Source organism: Artemia franciscana, chromosome 16 (genome assembly GCF_032884065.1).
Source record: "Artemia franciscana chromosome 16, ASM3288406v1, whole genome shotgun sequence".
Lineage (NCBI taxonomy): Eukaryota > Metazoa > Arthropoda > Branchiopoda > Anostraca > Artemiidae > Artemia > Artemia franciscana.
In genome coordinates, this window is record NC_088878.1 from 25,355,174 (window position 1) to 25,373,599 (window position 18,426).

The 18,426-nt window shown below is 35.9% G+C and overlaps 1 protein-coding gene across 1 annotated transcript; it reads right to left on the minus strand.

Annotated features, from left to right (window-relative positions):
• Positions 1-246: 246 nt before the first annotated feature.
• LOC136036802 (zinc finger MYM-type protein 1-like) lies at positions 247-16,299 on the minus strand. The gene is made up of 3 exons (XM_065719133.1): positions 16,065-16,299; positions 14,410-16,029; positions 247-443 (listed from the first exon to the last, which is right to left on the minus strand). Exons 1-3 carry the CDS (start codon positions 16,297-16,299, stop codon positions 247-249), a joined length of 2,052 nt encoding a protein of 683 aa, XP_065575205.1.
• Between the last annotated feature and the right edge of the window lie 2,127 nt (positions 16,300-18,426).

Genomic DNA, 18,426 nt, shown 5'->3' on the forward strand with positions numbered 1-18,426 from the left:
CTTATAAGGAATTTCATCCTTCAGTCAAGTCATCTCTAAATGTTTTCTATGTAGAAAATGTTGATATGAGTGTAAAACATTTTTTGTCCTTAAATGGGCTCTTGGATAATTTTTGTCAAATAGTCAAGGTTAGGTTCACTTAAACCTTTGCTGCTTTTTTCAGTCTTTCTTCACAGAAGGGGCAAAAGTTTAGGGGTTCGGATATCTGATGTATTTTCCTTTATCAGGTATCTTCTCATCCACCCATTAAGTGAAATATCGAACTTCATCTTCAAGATCATAAATTGAATACAGGTATTTCTTGCAACTCAATTCTTCCAAGTTGAACAATAGAATGTTTTTATCACATTCCGCTTTTAAGAGCTTATCCGTTGGGGTGTTTCCCTTAACATAAACATCTTGCACACCAAAACAAACTGCATATTTCTCGGATTTCCTCTTAACTACTTTTAAGTTAGCTTTATTTAGGTTAGGTTAACGTGGCCAGGCACATTAACCTAACTTAGATAGACCCAACTTAGAAGTATTCAACTTCCCGTGACCCAACCTATCCAGTTATGCTGCCATCTATAAAGACAGTGGAATAGATGGTAATAGTAGGATTATAATTTCCACTCATGGATCTCTGGCCTTAACAAATTGAAGGGGGCAGCTGGATGTTGGCTGTAGGTATCTTGGATTAGATGGCCCAATATTTACATTTCATGATGACATTATCTCGCGTGATTTGTTTTGGTGCCTTGGGGTCCTCAAAATATAACAATAACAGCTTTTGAAGGTCAACTATGCGTGGCTCGATAGATCTTACGATTCGTATGCGTCGGTATTGAAAATGAGCTCACTGTGTCAAGATTGATTTTTTTTTTTCTACAGTTATTATAATTTTCGATGTAATTGACTCAGAATACATCGGATTGACATTTTTGAAGAGGCATTCCAATTGTTAAATGAACAATGTCATGTAGTCTATAGCTATAAATGGAATCTCAAATACAATATGTTAAAGCATAATGAAAAACGATGGTGTGCAACATTAAATTTCATAATTCAATATGGCTTTTATGATAAAATCGTAAGACCACACAATGAAATTGGTCATAAAAAAAATTCAAGAGCAAATTCGAGAAATATGGAGTTTTTTGTGTGCTAGCTGTTCATGCTAAGGGAAACCCCCCAACTGACAATCTCTTAATAGTAGAATGTCATAAACACATTCAATTATTTAACTTGGAAAACTTAACTTGTGAGAAATACCTGCATTCAATTCATGGCCCCGAAGATGATAAGAAGATACCTGATAAGAGATGATAAGAAGATGCCCGAAGAAGATGAGAAGATACCTGATAAAGGAAAATGCATCAGATATCAGAAGACCTAAACTTTTGCTCCTTTTATCAAAAAAGACAAAACAGATGCAAAGTTTTAATGAATCTAACCTTGACAATTGAACAAAAATCACCCAAGAGCCCTTTTCAAGGGCTAAAAATGTCTTCTGCTCACACCGACATTTGCTGCATAGAAGAGATTTAGATACGACTTGACTGACGAATGAGATTCTTTAATATAGTAAATGTGCCATTTCGAGGAAAAGATTTAGTCTGAATTTCTAAGGTATGGTCATGATTGTTATGTATTGATCTTGATTTGTAGATTTTGCCCTTGATTGTTTTTAGATTGGTATTGATTTCAGAGATAATTTCTAAAGTTTACTCTTGGTTTTTACAGTTTAGTCTAGATTCTATGCACCGCATTTCTATTCTAAAGTTTGGTCTGAATTTCTATGGTTTCGCCTTGATTTGAATGTATTAGTCTTGATTTCTAGGGATTATTTTGAACTTTTACGTGTTAATCTTTTGATTTTTGTGACCTTGTCGGGATTTCTAAGCATTGATTATGATTTCTATTGGGTTTGTCTAGATTTTTAAATATTGACCTCTCAATTTCTTCAGACTAGTCTTGAATTTTAGATGTTGGCCTTTTGATTTCTTAATTTTTTCGAATTGGTCTTGATTTCTTCAGTTTGGTCTTTATTTTTCCGAATTTATTGGGTTTTCTAGGGTCTGGCGAAGACTTGTATGTATTGGTCTTTCTTTTTAGATGTTGTCCTTGATTTCTCTGGAATGGTCTTGATTTTTAGAGGTTGACCATGATTTCTAGAGTTTTGTCTTGGTTTTTCTGGTTTGGTCTGAATCTCTGTGCACTGGTCATGATTTCTAAGGATTATTTTGGATTTCTACGTGTTGATCTCTTGATTTCAGCGAGTTCGTCTGGATTTCTAAGTATTGGTTATCATTTAAATGGAGTCGTTCCAGATTTCTAAATCTTGATTTCTTCAGATTGGTCTTGATTTTTAGAGATTGGCTTTGATTTTTTCTTTCTGTTCTTGATTATTTATGAATTCGTTTGAATTTCTATGGTCTGGTCATAACTTGTGTGTATTGGTCTTGATTTTTAGATGTTTACCTTGGTTTCTTTGGATTTGTCTTGATTTTTAGAGGCTGACCGTGATTTCTATGGTTTGGTTTTGTTCTTTCTGGTTTAATCTGGATTTTTAAGGATTGTTCTGGATTTCTAGTTGTTGATTTCTTGATTTTTACGGTTCGGTCTTGATGTCTATGGTTTGGTCTGTATTTAAAGGCTTTATCTTGATTTTTATCTATTCTTGTGGATTTCTAAGCATTGCTTATGATTTGCAAGAAAATTTTCGGTCTTGATTTCACGATTTTTATAGTCATGTCTTGATTTTTAGAGTTTGGTCTTAATTTGTATGTATCGTTTTTGATTTTTAAGGATTGTTCTGGATTTCTACAAATTTATCTCTTGATTTTTGTGAGCTCGTCTAGATGTCTATGAGTTGCTTATGATTTCTATGGACTTGCTCTAGATTTTCACATATTGATCGCCTATTTTCTTTATTATGGTCTTGATTTTTAGAGATATGCCTTGATTTCTTCGGTTTGGTCTTAATTTTTATGGATATCTCTAGATTTCTGTGGTCTGGTCATGATTTGTATGTATTGATCTTGATTTTTAGATGGTGCCTTGATTTTTTCGGATTAGTCTTGGTTTTAGAAGTTGGCCTTGGTTTTTAGGGTTTGGGTTTTACGGTTTGGTCTGGGTATCTATGCACTAGTTATGATTTCTACAGTTTTGTCTTGGTTTCTATGTATTGGTTTTAATTTCTATTGATTGTTCTAGATTTATACATGTTGATCTCTTGATTACTTCGGATTAATGTTTATTTCTATGGTTTGGCCTTAATTTCTACGGTTGACCCATATTTTTATAAATTCATGTGGATTTCTATGCTTTGGTTATGATTTCTATGTATTGGTTTTGATTTTAGAGGTTGCCGTCGATTTCTACTTTTTTGAAATAATTTCAATGAGTTTGCCTGGATTTCTATGGTTTGGTCTTAATGTCTATGGTTTTGGTCAGGGTTTCTGCATGTTGTCCAAATAAGAATAAGGCTCATTTTAGAAAACGTTTTCAATTCTACGTTGTTTGAGCCATTTAGTATCAAAGGTCGGGAATTGCCATGGAACGTCGCAATCTAGCAATGAAATGGCAAGTTTTCCCTGTTCAGTTAAAAACAACGATCATTTTTTAGTTTATAAGCTTATTTTCTAGAGAAAAAAATAAAAAAACCCTTAGGTGTGATATGTACGCCAGAAGGGTGTCGTTTGCCATTTGAATTTTGTAACAGTGGCGTTAATTGTCATGGGGGCATCATGTTTGGGGGGGGATTGCTAAAATATGAATAATTGGATTTAATGCGTGATCTTTAACAAGAAAACATCTGGAAAATGTATTATGAATGATGGGGGGAGCTAAAGGGTGTCAGAAGGCAAGTCATAGTATGACACAGTGGTATGAATTGCGACTGTTATATTACGTTGGGGGTGGCTTGCAAGAACAACAATCATTGTATTTAATGTATGACAATAAATCCAACAGGAAAATACCTGAGAATGCCTCAGGAATGATGAATTGGGGTACAAGAAGGTACCAGATGATAAATCATAGTTTGGCAAGGTGGTGTGAATCAAGATGGTGTTTCACAGAGGGTTGGCTTGCTAATGCATGAACCATTGGATTTAATTCATATTTACTTAAACAAATGTCTTAGGAAAGATGAGGCCATGCCATACGGTCAATCGTAGTTTGCCATTGTGGAGGGAATTGAGATGGTGCATCCCGGAGGGTTTGCTTGCGAAAACAGAAAGCATTGGATTTAATGCATGATTATAAGCAAGAATGTATCTAGAAAATGTTTTAGAAATTATCAGGGGGCGCCAAGGGACTAGTCATAGTTTGACACGGTGGCGTGAATTAACATGGTGTGTCACCGAGAATTGGCTTGTGAGAACGTGAGCCATCGGATTTAATGCATGATTTTTAACAAAAAAAATACCTGGAAAATATCTTAGGAATGATGAGGGTGTGCCAGGATACCAGTCATAGCGTGACACAGTGTAATGAATTGACATAGAAAACTTCGAAGACCACACTGCCTTTCCATGACGAAAGTAAAACAGTTCAAAATAGGGATGATAATTTGGCTAATGTATCCTTAGAAAGATACACAAAGAAGTTTAAGAACGAGTTAAAGAGTTTGAAGGAAGAAGGGAAGATTACACCTCAACTTTTCGACAAATTCTTACCAAGAGGTTCTTTGTGCCCTAAATTATATGGACTTCCAAAGATATATAAGCCAAATCTGCCATTACGACCAATTGTTGCGAGTAACAAGTCACCAACAAGTGCTCTGAGTAAGTGGCTAGTGTCATTGTGTAAACCACTCATGTCTACACAAATTTCTTACATTAAGAATTCGTCAGAACTTGTAAAAAAAATAAAAGAAGTTGAGATTTCTTCAAATTCTATAATTTCAAGTTTCGACATAGTGTCAATGTATACGAGTATTGATGTAAAAGCCGCAGAAATTCTTCTTGAGAGAAAGATACTAAGAAATTTTGACTTAATTAGTGGTGAAACAGTTTTGGAAGTCGGAGTAATTATGAATTTAATTAGGTTGTGCAACATGTTCTTTTATTTTTTTATTTCAATTCAGAGGGGGTTTTTTCGAACAAGTAAATGGTTTACCCATGGGGGCCCCTATAAGTCCTTTATTAGCACAAATTGTTTTGTAGAAAATATTGAAACAATAGCGTTAGATTAAGACTTTTTAAAACATAAATTTTGGGGGAGATATATGGATGACATAATTTCAGTATGGAATTATGGGGTGGAGGAATTAAAAAGTTTTTAGAACATCTTAATTTTTGGGGAGGGGATTTAAAATTTACAATAGAATTAGAAGAGGATAATAAACTTCCTTTTCTGGATGTCCTTCTTTTAAAAAATGAAAATAGTCTGGATTTTAAGATTTACAGAAAACCTACTAACAATAACAGATTTTTGTCGTTTTTCTCCGGTCATGCTCGCCAAGTAAAAATTGGTTTAATCATATCTTTAACTGACCGCATTTTTAGAATTTGTTCTCCAAAATTCATTGAGGAGGAATTATTGTTGTTAAAAGAGATTTTACTAAGTAACCATTATCCGGGTTGGTTAATTTTCCAGACTTTTTCGAAAAGAAGGAAAAAATTTCTAGAATGTTCTGACGATATTTTGGAAACAACAGAAAAGAAAGATATTTTTTGTTCTCTACCATATGTTCCAGGTTTGAGTGAAAAACTTAAAAGAATTTTACAAAATAATGGTTTAAAGGTAGCTTTAAGAGGTAGTAATACTTTGGCTATTTTTTTAAATTCTGAAAAGGATCGGACTTCCGTAAAGCAACAGAGTGGGGTTTATAAAATCCCATGTACTTGTGGAAGCTCTTATGTGGGACGTACTAACCAGAATTTAAAAACGATATTGCTATAAGATCATAATTCTATTTCATCGTCTTTAAAGCAAAATACCAAACCTGAAGATTTCACGTCGGTCCTCTCGGAACATATCTTTAATTTTCCAAATCATTTTATTTTGTTCGAAAATGTTTCTTTGATTTCTAGGGACCAGGGTTTGAGGCAAATTTTCAGGGAAATAATCGAAATTAAAAAGATTCTCTTCAAGAATATTTCCATAAACAGAGATACAGGTGAATTTGGATTAAACTCAATTTATGATAATTTACTGAGGTCAAATAAAGTAAATATCACCTCACCTAAGAGCTATGACCTCTGTCCACGTAATATGTCAGATAATTCTAATGAACCGGAACCGAAAAGGTCAAAGAGATTAGCCTCCGTTGTTGCATTGAAAAAAATAAGCGCAATAAACTATATGTAATTAGTTTATTAGGTATATATTTGTTTATTTTTATTCACGTCTTTTATTTTTACTGCTGATGATGAACACTGTATATGTATTCGAAAGATCCAGTTAAATAATTTTATATCTATTCACTGTCAATAAAAAGGTATCATCCCTATTTTGAACTGTTTTACTTTCGTAATGAATTGACATGATGTATCACGGAGGTTGGGTTTTTGAAAAACATGAATCCATGGATTCAAATCATATTTATATCATAGAAAAATCTGAAAAAGGTCTTAGGAATGATAATATGCATCATTGGGGTGCCATGGTGTTGCCACATATTTCCACGGTTGCTTGGATTGCTTGGAATAACATGTTCTATAGCTTTAAGTTAAGGTGGGTGGTTTAAAATGAATTTTCCGACATTGGGGCTACTGAAATCTAACACCGAGCTAATGAAATAAAGGATTTTCATTAATACCCCTCACATATAACTCTTAAAAAGGTTTCGATTTATCGCTAATAACAACCTTCCCCCTCAGGAATTGGTTTTTAGGGTTGACTAGCCATATAATTCCACGGTCACATATTGAAACGAGGCATTTTCACTAAAAGTGCTCAAAAATATGGTAATGGGGCTTAAATTTACCTCTAAAGAGATTTTCTTGAAATTTGAAGAGAAAATATTATTCAAATGTTCGCTTGTCAACCGGGGTGCATAGTTTTGGCTCAAAATAACGAGAAATTTTCGTTAAAAGCCCTTAAAAATATCTTAATATGGCTTAAATTTACCTCTAACGAGTTTATGTGAAATTTGAAGAGAAAATATTTTTCAAATGTGTGCTTTACAGCGGTGGATGTATATTCTTTGCTCAAAGAAAAGCGGTATTTAATTAAAAACTCTCATAAATAGCTCTTGATAGGGAGTTAATTTACCTCTAAAGAGATTATGTGAAATTTGAAGAGAATATTATTAAAGTGTGCACTTGTCAACCCGGGGTGCATAGTCATGCTTTAATATAACCATGTATTTTCATTAAAAGCTCTCCAAAAATCTTTATCTTTCTTAAATTTACTTCTCAAAAGATTATTTCAAATTTTGGAGAGAAAATATTGTTCAAATGTGCGCTTCTCAGCCGAGGGTACATTGTTCTAGCGCTCAAAAGCGTAAAATTTTTGTTGAAGGCTCTCAGAAATAGCTTTAAACTTATCTCTAATATAGACCCTCCCCTCTTGAATCGGTTGGTAGGACCCCCACCTTTCTTTGATTAATGGTTCTATATTTTACTAGCTGGGATCCGGCGGCTTCGCCGCCGGGCCCAAGCATGGCATGCGGCAGGCTTCTATATATGGATTCTCATTTTCCCTTGTGTTCTAACCACAGACAGTGCTGGGTCCCGGGGGCTTCGCCGCCGGGCCCAAGCATGGCACGTGGCAGGCTTCTATATATGGATTCTTATTGTGCCTTGTGTTCTAACCACAGAAAGTGCTGGGTCCCGGTGGCTTCGCCGCCGGGCCCAAGAATGGCACCTGGCAGGCTTCTATATATGGATTCTCATTGTCCCTTGTGTTCTGGGTCCCGGCAACGCTATGTCAGTTTTAGTTCGAATTGATGACGGAATTTGGTTTGGTTTTCTGTTTTAAGGTTTTCGAATTGCTTTATTCCATTGTCAAAACATATAGAAATATTTGTGCAATCACCAGTTTCTTACATTTTAAGTGATATCTTTTTGACTTTAATTGACACTTTGCATTCTAAACTTCAACAATTTCTACTAAACTTCAAACTTTTGGTTTTTCTGTTTTAAGGTTTAGGAATTGCTTTAATATATTGTCAAAATATTGAAATATATGTGTAATCACCAGTTTTTTTATATTTTAAGCAATTTAATAAAATTTAAAAAGAGCCTCAATTGTTTGAGCTCTTGTAACGGTAATAACGGTAATGTAACATACGGACACTATATTTTTATATATATAGATAGATGTTATGACAATTTTTCCCGTTTTTTTCTGTTAGCGGGTTTTAACTAATTTTTCTGTGTTTTAATATTGCTTTGTAAATTTGTTTTTATTCCTAAAATCTGTATGCACAAAATTTTGTATCCTTTAGATATTTTGATCCACGATAAAACTTCAGTATAATCACCAATGCAATTTAAGGATCTTGTAGCCTCTGCACATTGGTATGCTCATTCAAGAATGTCCTTAATATAAGTGTAAAATTCTGTGTAATAAAGAGGATAAGGAATAACTTTTGATCATGTATGAAAGTTTAGCATACTATTGCCATAATGGTACTCTCGCTTTTATTTCATCTCTGATAGCAATATTGTCTGATAGTACCTTCTAAACCATTACTTGACATGCCGGTGTGAAGTGTAAGCAATTTCTTGTAATCGATTTTCCCCTCTGCATCTCAATTTTTGCAGTCATAGGAAACAAGCATTCAATTGCTTAATCATTAAGCCGGACATGGGAATTCTCGGTGTGTGGAATTGGTTATTGCGTAGAATCTATTTCCTGAATCAAAATAATAGGAATAAATTACTGGTCCTGCTGTCTAGGCCTCCATTCCTTTTTATGGAAATGGTCCTTTTAAATCCTAATGTGGACATAAAATCATTAGGATATAAAGGTTCCCTGAGAATAACGTCTTAAAATAATGAAATCTTAAAAGTATTATGTAATATCCCATGTGTGCATTGTCATCACTTAGCATCCCACGTTTGCGCTTTGCTCAGTTACGAGCGGGGTTCCCCTTAGGGCCTGAAGTATAGCATATCCCGCAAGATTGCGTCATTCTTAACATAAGTAAACATTCCCCTTTTACCCCCGAAGAAATCTCAAAATATCTTGAAAAGTGTCTTGTCAGTGAGATTGGTGTCTAGGGTCTCCGTTTGAATTGCTCGCTATGGCCCTGGTTGAATTGGATGCTAGCACCTCCATTGGAATTTATTGCTAGGTCCCACCGACGAAATTTGATGCTAGGTCCCCGTTGGAATTTGATGCTAGGGCCCCCTGTGGTTAGGGTAGGGGCCAGATAGAATTGGATGCTAGGGGGCCCCTCGACAGAATCAGATGCTAGGGCTTCTATTGGAATTGCTTTATAGGGCCCCCGATGGTTAGGTTAGGGGCTCGATGGAATTGAATTCCATTGTTGCTAGGCCACCCCCTTCTTTGAAATTGGTTGCTAAGGGCTCTAGTGGTTAGGTTAGGGTTCCTCAGTGAAATTAGATGCTAGGGATCCCGTTGGAATTGATTTTTAGGGATTGACGTCTTAAAGGTCCACCACTGGTGAGCCCTGAAGCTTTTTCCCACCCTTCCTTCGTAGGTTTTTAAGAGTCAGAGAAACTATTAGGTAAGAATCGAAAGAAATTATGAAGAAATACGCCTTGAAGAAAAATGTCTTAAAAATGTCTTGGGATTTCTTGAAACGTCTTGAGGGGAAATGTCTTTTAAAATGTCTAAGGAAGTCATGAAGCATCGTGAAAAAAAACGTCTTGAAGAAAAATATCCTAAACAGCACTTCCCTGCCTGACTAGTGGACTCTAACACGTCCTATTACGCAACAGTCAAAGCCCCATTACATAGCAGCCAAAAGTAAACAAAGCCTATTGCATAAAAACCAAAGTAAACCCTCCTTATTACGTAACAAACACCTGTATCTCGTAGAAAAGATTCACTATTACGTAAAATGCACCTGCATCTCTTAGATAACATTTGCTATTACGTAACTTGCACCTGCGTCTCTTAGAAAGTATTCATTATGACGTAACATGCTACATCTCCTAGAAAACATTCCCCATGACGTAACACGCACATGAGTCTTGAAGAAGCTTAAAATAGTGTCGAGAACGGGATTAGAAGGGACAGGGATGTTGTCAGACCTTAAAAGCCCACAACTACTGCTCCGAGTATATATGACATTTACCTTTACCACCGGATAGCTTGTTTACGCTGTACTACTGTCGCCTGTAGCAGCTTATTACTGACAATTTTTTATAAGAATAGAAGCACCAAAACTTACATGCATGACTAATGTGTGTTTAATGTGTGTTTATTGTTTATACTGTATTATGTTGTGTTTCAAATTCATCAAGTAGCGTGTTTGTTAAATAATTACTTTTTTCACTACCGCTTGAATAGCACCTGATTTAATAGCACCCCCTCTTGCCCCCCAACAAAAATACTCTAGCTACGCCTCTGACAAGCACTTCTTGTGGGACATTTATCTTTGCATCAGCATGCTGTACGAAATATTTGCTGAGAATAGAATAAGATGAATTTAAACAAAATATGTATATTTTATTTATAATTTAGAAAATTTGTGTCTGCATATAAGCAGTACCAGCCCATTTTTTTTCTTTTTTGTTATCAGTTTAATCGTGCAGTACCAGGAATCCGAGCTCTGAAGAGAATTATTGACATAAAAAAACGATATTTAGTGTAACCCCCTTCGGAAACGTATATTCCCCATACCATGATTTACACAAGAAAAACTTTCACGTAATTTTTATAGAATTCGTTTTTTAAACAAAGGCACAAAGAGGAAGGAATCTTCAAACTCTAGGAGTCAATTTTCTCTTCCAATTGGCATCTCTTGCAATGTTTAATTAATTTAAGGTTTCTACCACAATGATGCCAAGATTTGTCCAGATTTTAAGAATATTCTTTGTCAAACAATCCCCAACGGATAAGTTGATAATTCTAACTTTAACTCTTTCGAATATTTTCAAATTTTAGACCCGGCTCGATAGTAACTGAAACTCTAAAAAAAATTAATTTTGACACCCATAGTTACATCAAAAGAATCGTATTTTAATGCTGATTTTAAATATATAACTTTCATCAAGATTAGTCTTACATATCAAAAGTTACGAGCCTGAGAAAATTTGCCTCTTTTTAGAAAATAGGGGAAAACACCCCTTAAAAGACATACAATCTTAACGAAAGTCACACTATCAGATTCAGCGTATCAGAAAACCATATTGTAGAAGTTTCAAGCTCCTATCTACAAAAATGTGGAATTTCGCATTTTTTACCAGAAGACAAATCACGGATGTGTGTTTATTTATTTTTTGTTTTTTTTTTCCCAGGGGTGATCGTATCGACCCAGTGGTCCTAGAATGTCGCGAGAGGGCTCATTCTAACGGACATTAAAAGTTCTAGTGCCCTTTTTAAGTGACCAAAAAAATTGGAGGGCACCTAGGCCCCCTCCCACGCTCATTTTTTCCCCAATGTCACCGGATCAAAATTTTATTGTATTATATTATATTTTCATCATACTTTCAAAGTATTATATTTTCATCATATTTTGGCACATTTCATTAGGATTAACATAACTTACTTCTTGGGTGTGTTCCGTATAATTAACAAGTACCTCTTTTTTTTATCAACGAAGTAATAACACCGATGCTTATCGAAATTTGTGAAGGGTAGGATACATTTTTTCCCATGAAAATATAAGAAGGCCATTTTCAAAACTGTCGTTGGTGTCCCAGTAATTATATTAGCTCAACTAGAGTAAACTAAAATAGTTTCTATATTTTGGGGGGAAAAAACTGGGGTTTTGGATCGACAAGGAAAAAAAAATAAAAAATAAAAATCAATATTTTGGTTAGATCGCCGATAATCAATTTTCAGTTATCGAAGTATATACCAAGGGAACCAATTCGGGAAAATACAGGGAGGAAGCTATGATTTTGTTCTATTCTCTGCATAAAAATGCAAAAGGCATTTTTCGTAATTTCAAGGGTAATTTTCGCTTGAGAAAAAACAAAACATCAATCTAAAGCTATTTTTCCACATCTAGGGGGGGGGTAGTTTTACTCTCTTCCTGTAGATACGCCTGCATAGAAGGCGAAAGAACAATTATTAATTACAAGGATAAAGAGCATTATAAGCAGGGGCGGATCTAGAGAAAAATCTTGGGGGGGCCGCTGGACCAAGGGCGCCAATATGATTCGAGAGTAATGATAGGGGGGTATAGATAAAGCTTTCGTCAGACCAGTTTGTTTGTGTAAATCTGGTCGGTGCTGATGTAAAATGACAAAAAAACCTCTTTGAAAGGCAATACCATTTTCCTATAGCAGTAAAATGCGTATTAACAATAGACGCGAGCAGATTCTTTGATGAATAAATTACTATGGCTTCTTTGAGACTTCCTGAATGAGTAGACAAGATTTTTTTTTTTTTCTTTAGAGTTGGATAAAAAAAAGTATTTAATGGGGAAATTTCTAATTTCTAAGTGTGGAAATACAACTTTTTTTACAAAAGGTAGAGAATTGTAAAAAAGCCCCTTGATCCACCACAAGGTCCCAACATTTTCTATAAATATACTGAAAACCAACTGCACGCCTGGTAGCTGCAGGATATCTGAGAAGCACTTGCAATGTGGGGGTCCTTCCTCGTGGCTTTGGAAGCTAGAAAATGTTTTGAAAACGTCCACGACAAGCAAAGGAATATTTGGTTTTTACTTGTGTTAAGGGCTCCTTTTTTCGAGGATTCTTTAATCGGAACCAGAACCAAAACATATAATGGGTCTATCCCCCGCTGTCAAAGCTGATTTTTTTTTTCAATAAGGAAAGTATTTATATTATAATGTTTATTATAAACCCTACCCATAACATGGCAGGGTTTCATACACAAAAATTATTATTGTTTTTTTAAGAATTAACGACGCTTCTTGACTACTAAGGTCCCTGCGTCGGCCCTGTAGTGCATTCCTGTTGCGTGATTCGATCTCTGGGTCCCGTATTACCAAGCTAAGGTCAAATCCACTGCGCCACCACAGGAGTCATACACAAATATATTTAAAGTTCCTAATTTCTTCGAAAACCACACAAGTGTAATAATGAATGAGAAAAATATAATATTTTAATGTGAATACATATTTCATATTGAAATAATATCATGTATATTATCACAAAGTATTAATATTGTAATGTAAAATAGTTCCATTTTCTACTGGACATACCTTTCTCTTATAATCATACGCCTGTAGAATGCTTGTTAATTCATTTGATTTCATGTTCCATCCATCTTACAGCTGGCAATGTAGTAGCCATTTAAAAGTTTTTTGTTTTTTTTAGCAGGAGAATTCTGATGAAATGATATAAATGTAATAACTTGACCATATACATCTCCCCCTTCTTTATCTGAAATGTAAACTAGAAGGAAGATCAATTTACCCATCCTTGAAAGTATTTTTTACTCCTTGTTTGAATTGCAAACTACAAAAAAAAATCAGTATCTCATAAGGGTGGGGTCCTGAGAGTAAGGGGTATTAGCCCTTACTAGCCCATAATACTAGCCTTTAATAGCCTTACATTGTATGATTTGTAACCAAAAAACTTAATGTCTCATTTCTTTCAATTTCCATAAGAAATACATAGAATTTAAAAATACTTAGAATTTATTAGAAAATAAATTCTAATGAAATGCTGGAGTTAGATTAGTAGTAACAGGGGCACCAACGTGAAGGTTCTCCAGCGCCGCCCCGCCCCCCCCCCCCCCCGCACTCCTAACAATAAAACCAACTCCCAACACTTAGCTATTTTTTCTGTGGTAATATAAAGCTATGTCTAATTTTTTATTTTTTGTGTGTGTATGTGTGTGAGTTTGTACTTGTGCGTGTGTTTTTCTATGTGTTCGTATGTTTAATGTGGGTGTGCTCTTTCACTAATATTTTTTTTTACTATATGTTTTTTTACTCTTATTCTCTATCTCATCCCCCCCTCTTCTCCCATACATAAAAATCAAAGTAATAGATCTCCCTCTACTAATCTAGATAATCCTAGCTGTACTAATCTATATCATACCGTCCCATTTATGCTTTTCTAGATCACCTAAATCGCCTTACTTATCTAAATATCACTACTAGTTGTAGGAGCATTCTTTTTTTTTCGGACCCGGTTCTCTTCTTGACAGATTTTTCGGTTAGTCTGTACGTCTCGTTTATGTAGATTTGTTTCGTATCGTGGGATAAGAAGAGTTGTAGCTGGGTTATTCTCCTTTCTTTTATCAAATTCAAGGTGCGAAAAATTGTAAAAAAAAAAAAAAAGAAAGAAAGCAAAGGCCATACTAGAGTATCAGATTCAGTCTCCGAGCTTTTCTGATCGAAAACGAATTTATTACATCTTCTGTTTTTTGGCAGTTCGTTCCTGTATGCTTGCATAAACAACAGCTCCTCTAATCTTTCCTCTGACGTTGTGCTTCTGAGTGCAGAACACGTTATGTTGACCTTGGAGAAAATTCTTTCTGCCTCGCATGTTGAAACTGGAAGCGTCGCAAGGATTGTGAGTAATACAAAGATGTTCGGGAAAATTTGCTCCTGACAGCCGTTGAGAGCCGAAATAGCCGTTTTTGGCTTCGCCGTTGCTACGTTCGACCAGTAGCTCTTCCAGATTTGGAATTCAATTTTCAAGTCAGTACATGTTCCACTTAAAAGGTTCTTGTACTTCTCGTATCCTTCCTTCAGATCGTCCCAATTCTTGCAATGGACAATTGTTGGAATTAGTGAGGAAAGTTTAGCCGCATGAGAAAAATGGGAGCTGTATCTTAACGAGAAATCAAGGAGAATGGCATCCATGGCTGGGATGAATGCCGCCATCCTATAGTGGCTTTTTGGATCCAGATTCGGTACTCCCGTTCGGTATACAGAGCGCGAGGCTATGCGTGGCTGGACGACTTTCATGGCAACATCGATGTGTTTTGCCATGTTCTCGACTTCCGTATAGAGACAGTGGAACTCAGTTTCTGCATGGGTTCGCATTTCCTCTAATGTTGTCTTGACGCTGCTTATGAGTTCTAAAGCTCTCACAAGATCGCCGTCCTTTTGTTGAAGTGATTCTGCCAATAGTATCAGTAGAGATGAAAACAAATTCAAGTAGACCAGTCCGATCAACATGTCTGGTTTCTCAATGCAAGAACGTACTAGATGTGCTTTACTACTGGCCTCTCGGTCAAGCCAGCCTTCCATCTCATTCAGAGTGGAAATAATAGACGACAAGGAATCCCAGAACCGACTTATTGACTCATGCCTCCCTACAAATCTTGTGGTACAAAGACCAATCAGGGTCTCTGCTCTGCAGTTGTCTGACATTAGATGTTTCTTCAGAAGCCTTGTTCGTTTGGCACTCGAGCTAACATGAGAGATAGTTTCTCGTACGACATCTTGTGCATTCCGTAGAATTGGGACAGGAACTATCTTTGAGCATGAAAGATTAGTGGCATGGCTTACACAGTGAAAATAATCCACAAGTTGGTAACTCCGCTTTATTTCGCCAGCAGCCCCATTTACCAAGCTTGACATGCTAGCGGCTTTGTCATAACCTTGGCCGATGCACTTTGTCATGTCTAAGCCAAATTTGGTGATTTCACTCAAAAGTAGCCTGCCGAGGCTTTTGCCGTCTAGCCTTTCTTCAAAGTTTTGGCTGGTGTTGGTCCCTTCATCTTCAGAGAGCCCCGATAAGGTTTGAAAAGCGTCGAATATGGCAACAGGATCTTCTCGGATTACGTAACCCTTTTCTGATTTGTAAACATAACGACACGCTACTACCAGGAGTTCTCTTGTCTTTCTATCGGTGGATTCGTCAGCGATGAGACACCAAACTCTTGCTGTATTTACTTTTCTGACTGTTTCGGACTTTATAAGTTCTCCAATCGTTCCGATTAGTTCATTTTGGATCTGCTTACTAGTGTATTTTGCATTTCCAGGTGCAGTTTCTACAAGCCTTTGAAGCAGCGAATCGCCCCCTGAACACGATACCGAAGTAGGTGACGGAAATTACCATCATTTTCTGCTGCGACTACATTAGGGCCCTGATTGTCGAGTTTAACATCTTCCCGGTGGCCACGGAGGGGTATATTCTCTGCTCCACGTTCAACTGTTTCCGCAATGCTTGTAAATAGTTCACGGTTTTGGTGTATTTTTTTTATTCTTTCAGAGTCCAAGGTATTCCTGATATCTGGACGGTCTTGCTTGAACGGAGCTAAAAGTGCTGCAGCTCTACACTGGTGATTCATATGATACTGTGAACTGACATGTTTTGTAAGTGAGTTGGGCACCAAATTAAAAATTGTATTTAAAAAAAAAACAAAAAAAGAAAAACGTACAGAATAAGGGCGCCAGAAATATATTGGGGGAAGGGTCACCCCTCAACCCCATGGATTTGGTCCTGGCCTAAATTGCTTTTAACTCTTTCATTCATCTAATTTCAACCAAATTCAAATTAGCTACGTAGTTAAAACAAATAGATAGACAGATTTATCACACGAAAGCCCTATTGGGTCATTCGATATTTAATTAGTCACACAACTAAAATTAATATTTTTTTTTGATTGGAGAGTAGAACGGGGCAGTTCAAAAAAATTACTCTTTGGCATAAATTAATTTTGTAAGTTGCCTTGTCATGTCTCCATCATTGAAGCCAAGATACACACCATATCCTAAATCGACGGGCTCACAAGAAAACGAATAAAACAAATCTGCCAAAAAAAAGCAAAAAAAAACATTTGGAAGATGAAGATCTAGCAAGCAAAATTAATTATATGATTAATTTTTCATGAAAACGAGGTTTGTTTGTCAAAATTATAATTTTGTGACGAAATGATTCGTAAACTGATTGTGCGAGCAGTTTCATGTCTGAATCTCAAGCAGATCAAGAGCAAAATCTTGGGTAAGGGGGTCACTGGACCAAGGGCGCCAATATGACTTGAGTTGGGCACCAAATTAAAAAGTTTATTTTAAAAAGATAAAAAAAAGAAGAAGAAAAACGAACAGAATAAGGGAGCCAGAATCATCTTAGGGGAAGGGTCGCCCCTCGACCCCATGGATCTGTTCCTGGTCTAAATTGCTTTTAACTCTTTCATTCATCTAATTTTAGCCAAATTAGCTATATAGTTAAAACAAATAGATAGACAGATTTATCACATGAAAGCCCTGTTGGGCCATTCGCTATTTAATTAGTCACAAAACTAAAATTAAGATTTTTTTTTAAGTGGGGAGTGGACAGGGGCCGTTCAAAAAAATTACTCTTTAACATAAATTAATGTTGTAAGTTGCCTTGTCATATCCCCAACATTGAAGCCAAGACACACACCATACCCTAAATCGACGGGCTTACCACAAGAAAACGAATATAACAAATCTGCCAAAAAAAAAAAAACAAAAAAACACACATTCTAATGGTGTAGATCTAGCAAGCATAATTTATCATGAAAAGGAGGTTTATCTTACAATTTTATGACGAAGTGATTCGTAAACTGATCCTGCGAGCAGTTTCTTGTCTGAATCTCAATCTCTAACAGATCAAGAGCAAAATCTTGGGTAAGGGGGCTGCTGAACCAAGGGTGCCAATGTGACTCGAGGTGGGCATTAAATTAAAAAGTCTAGTTTAAAAAAGATTAGAAAAAAGAAAAAAGAACGGAATAAGTGTGCCAGAAGTGTCTTAGGAGGAGGGTCGCCCCCTCCGACCTAATGTATCTGTTTCTGGCCTAAATTGCTTTTAATTATTTCATTCATCTAATTTCAACCAAATAAGCTATACAGTTAAAATAAATAGATGGATAAATTTATTCACACGAAAGCCCAATTGTGCCATTCGCTATTTAATTTGTCACGAAACTACAAAACTAGGATTTTTGAGGATTGAGGGGGTTTATTATTAGTAAAAACTTACCCTTCGATTTCCGGGTATTTTCGGATGTTTTACCAAAATATCCGGAAATATCCTTCGATCCCCTTGCCCATTCAGCCATCAGTCTTCGTCTCTATTTCGTTCTATGCTCGTGTCCAGATTTTTTTTTTATTCATTATTTTTATTACAGGTAATGGCTAACAATCATATACCATTGTGAATGGGAACATACAACTTACAGACTTACTGTCTAACAACGTTTATGAAACGTCTTAGAACAAATGTGTTTTATGTTCCAAAGGGTTTCGTTTTCGTTCATGTTCGTAGAAAAACCTTTGCAGCAAACAAAGATTTCTTTGCAAATTTGGCAGATATATTCTGAACTGGCTGAAGATAAATAATTTTTGTTTGCTTTAAGTTTCAACTTTGCTCTTTACATTCATAGGAAAGCTTTGCTTTTTGTGGTTAATTGGGTAAATCACCTACGAATATCTGATCAAATTGACAAGTATAC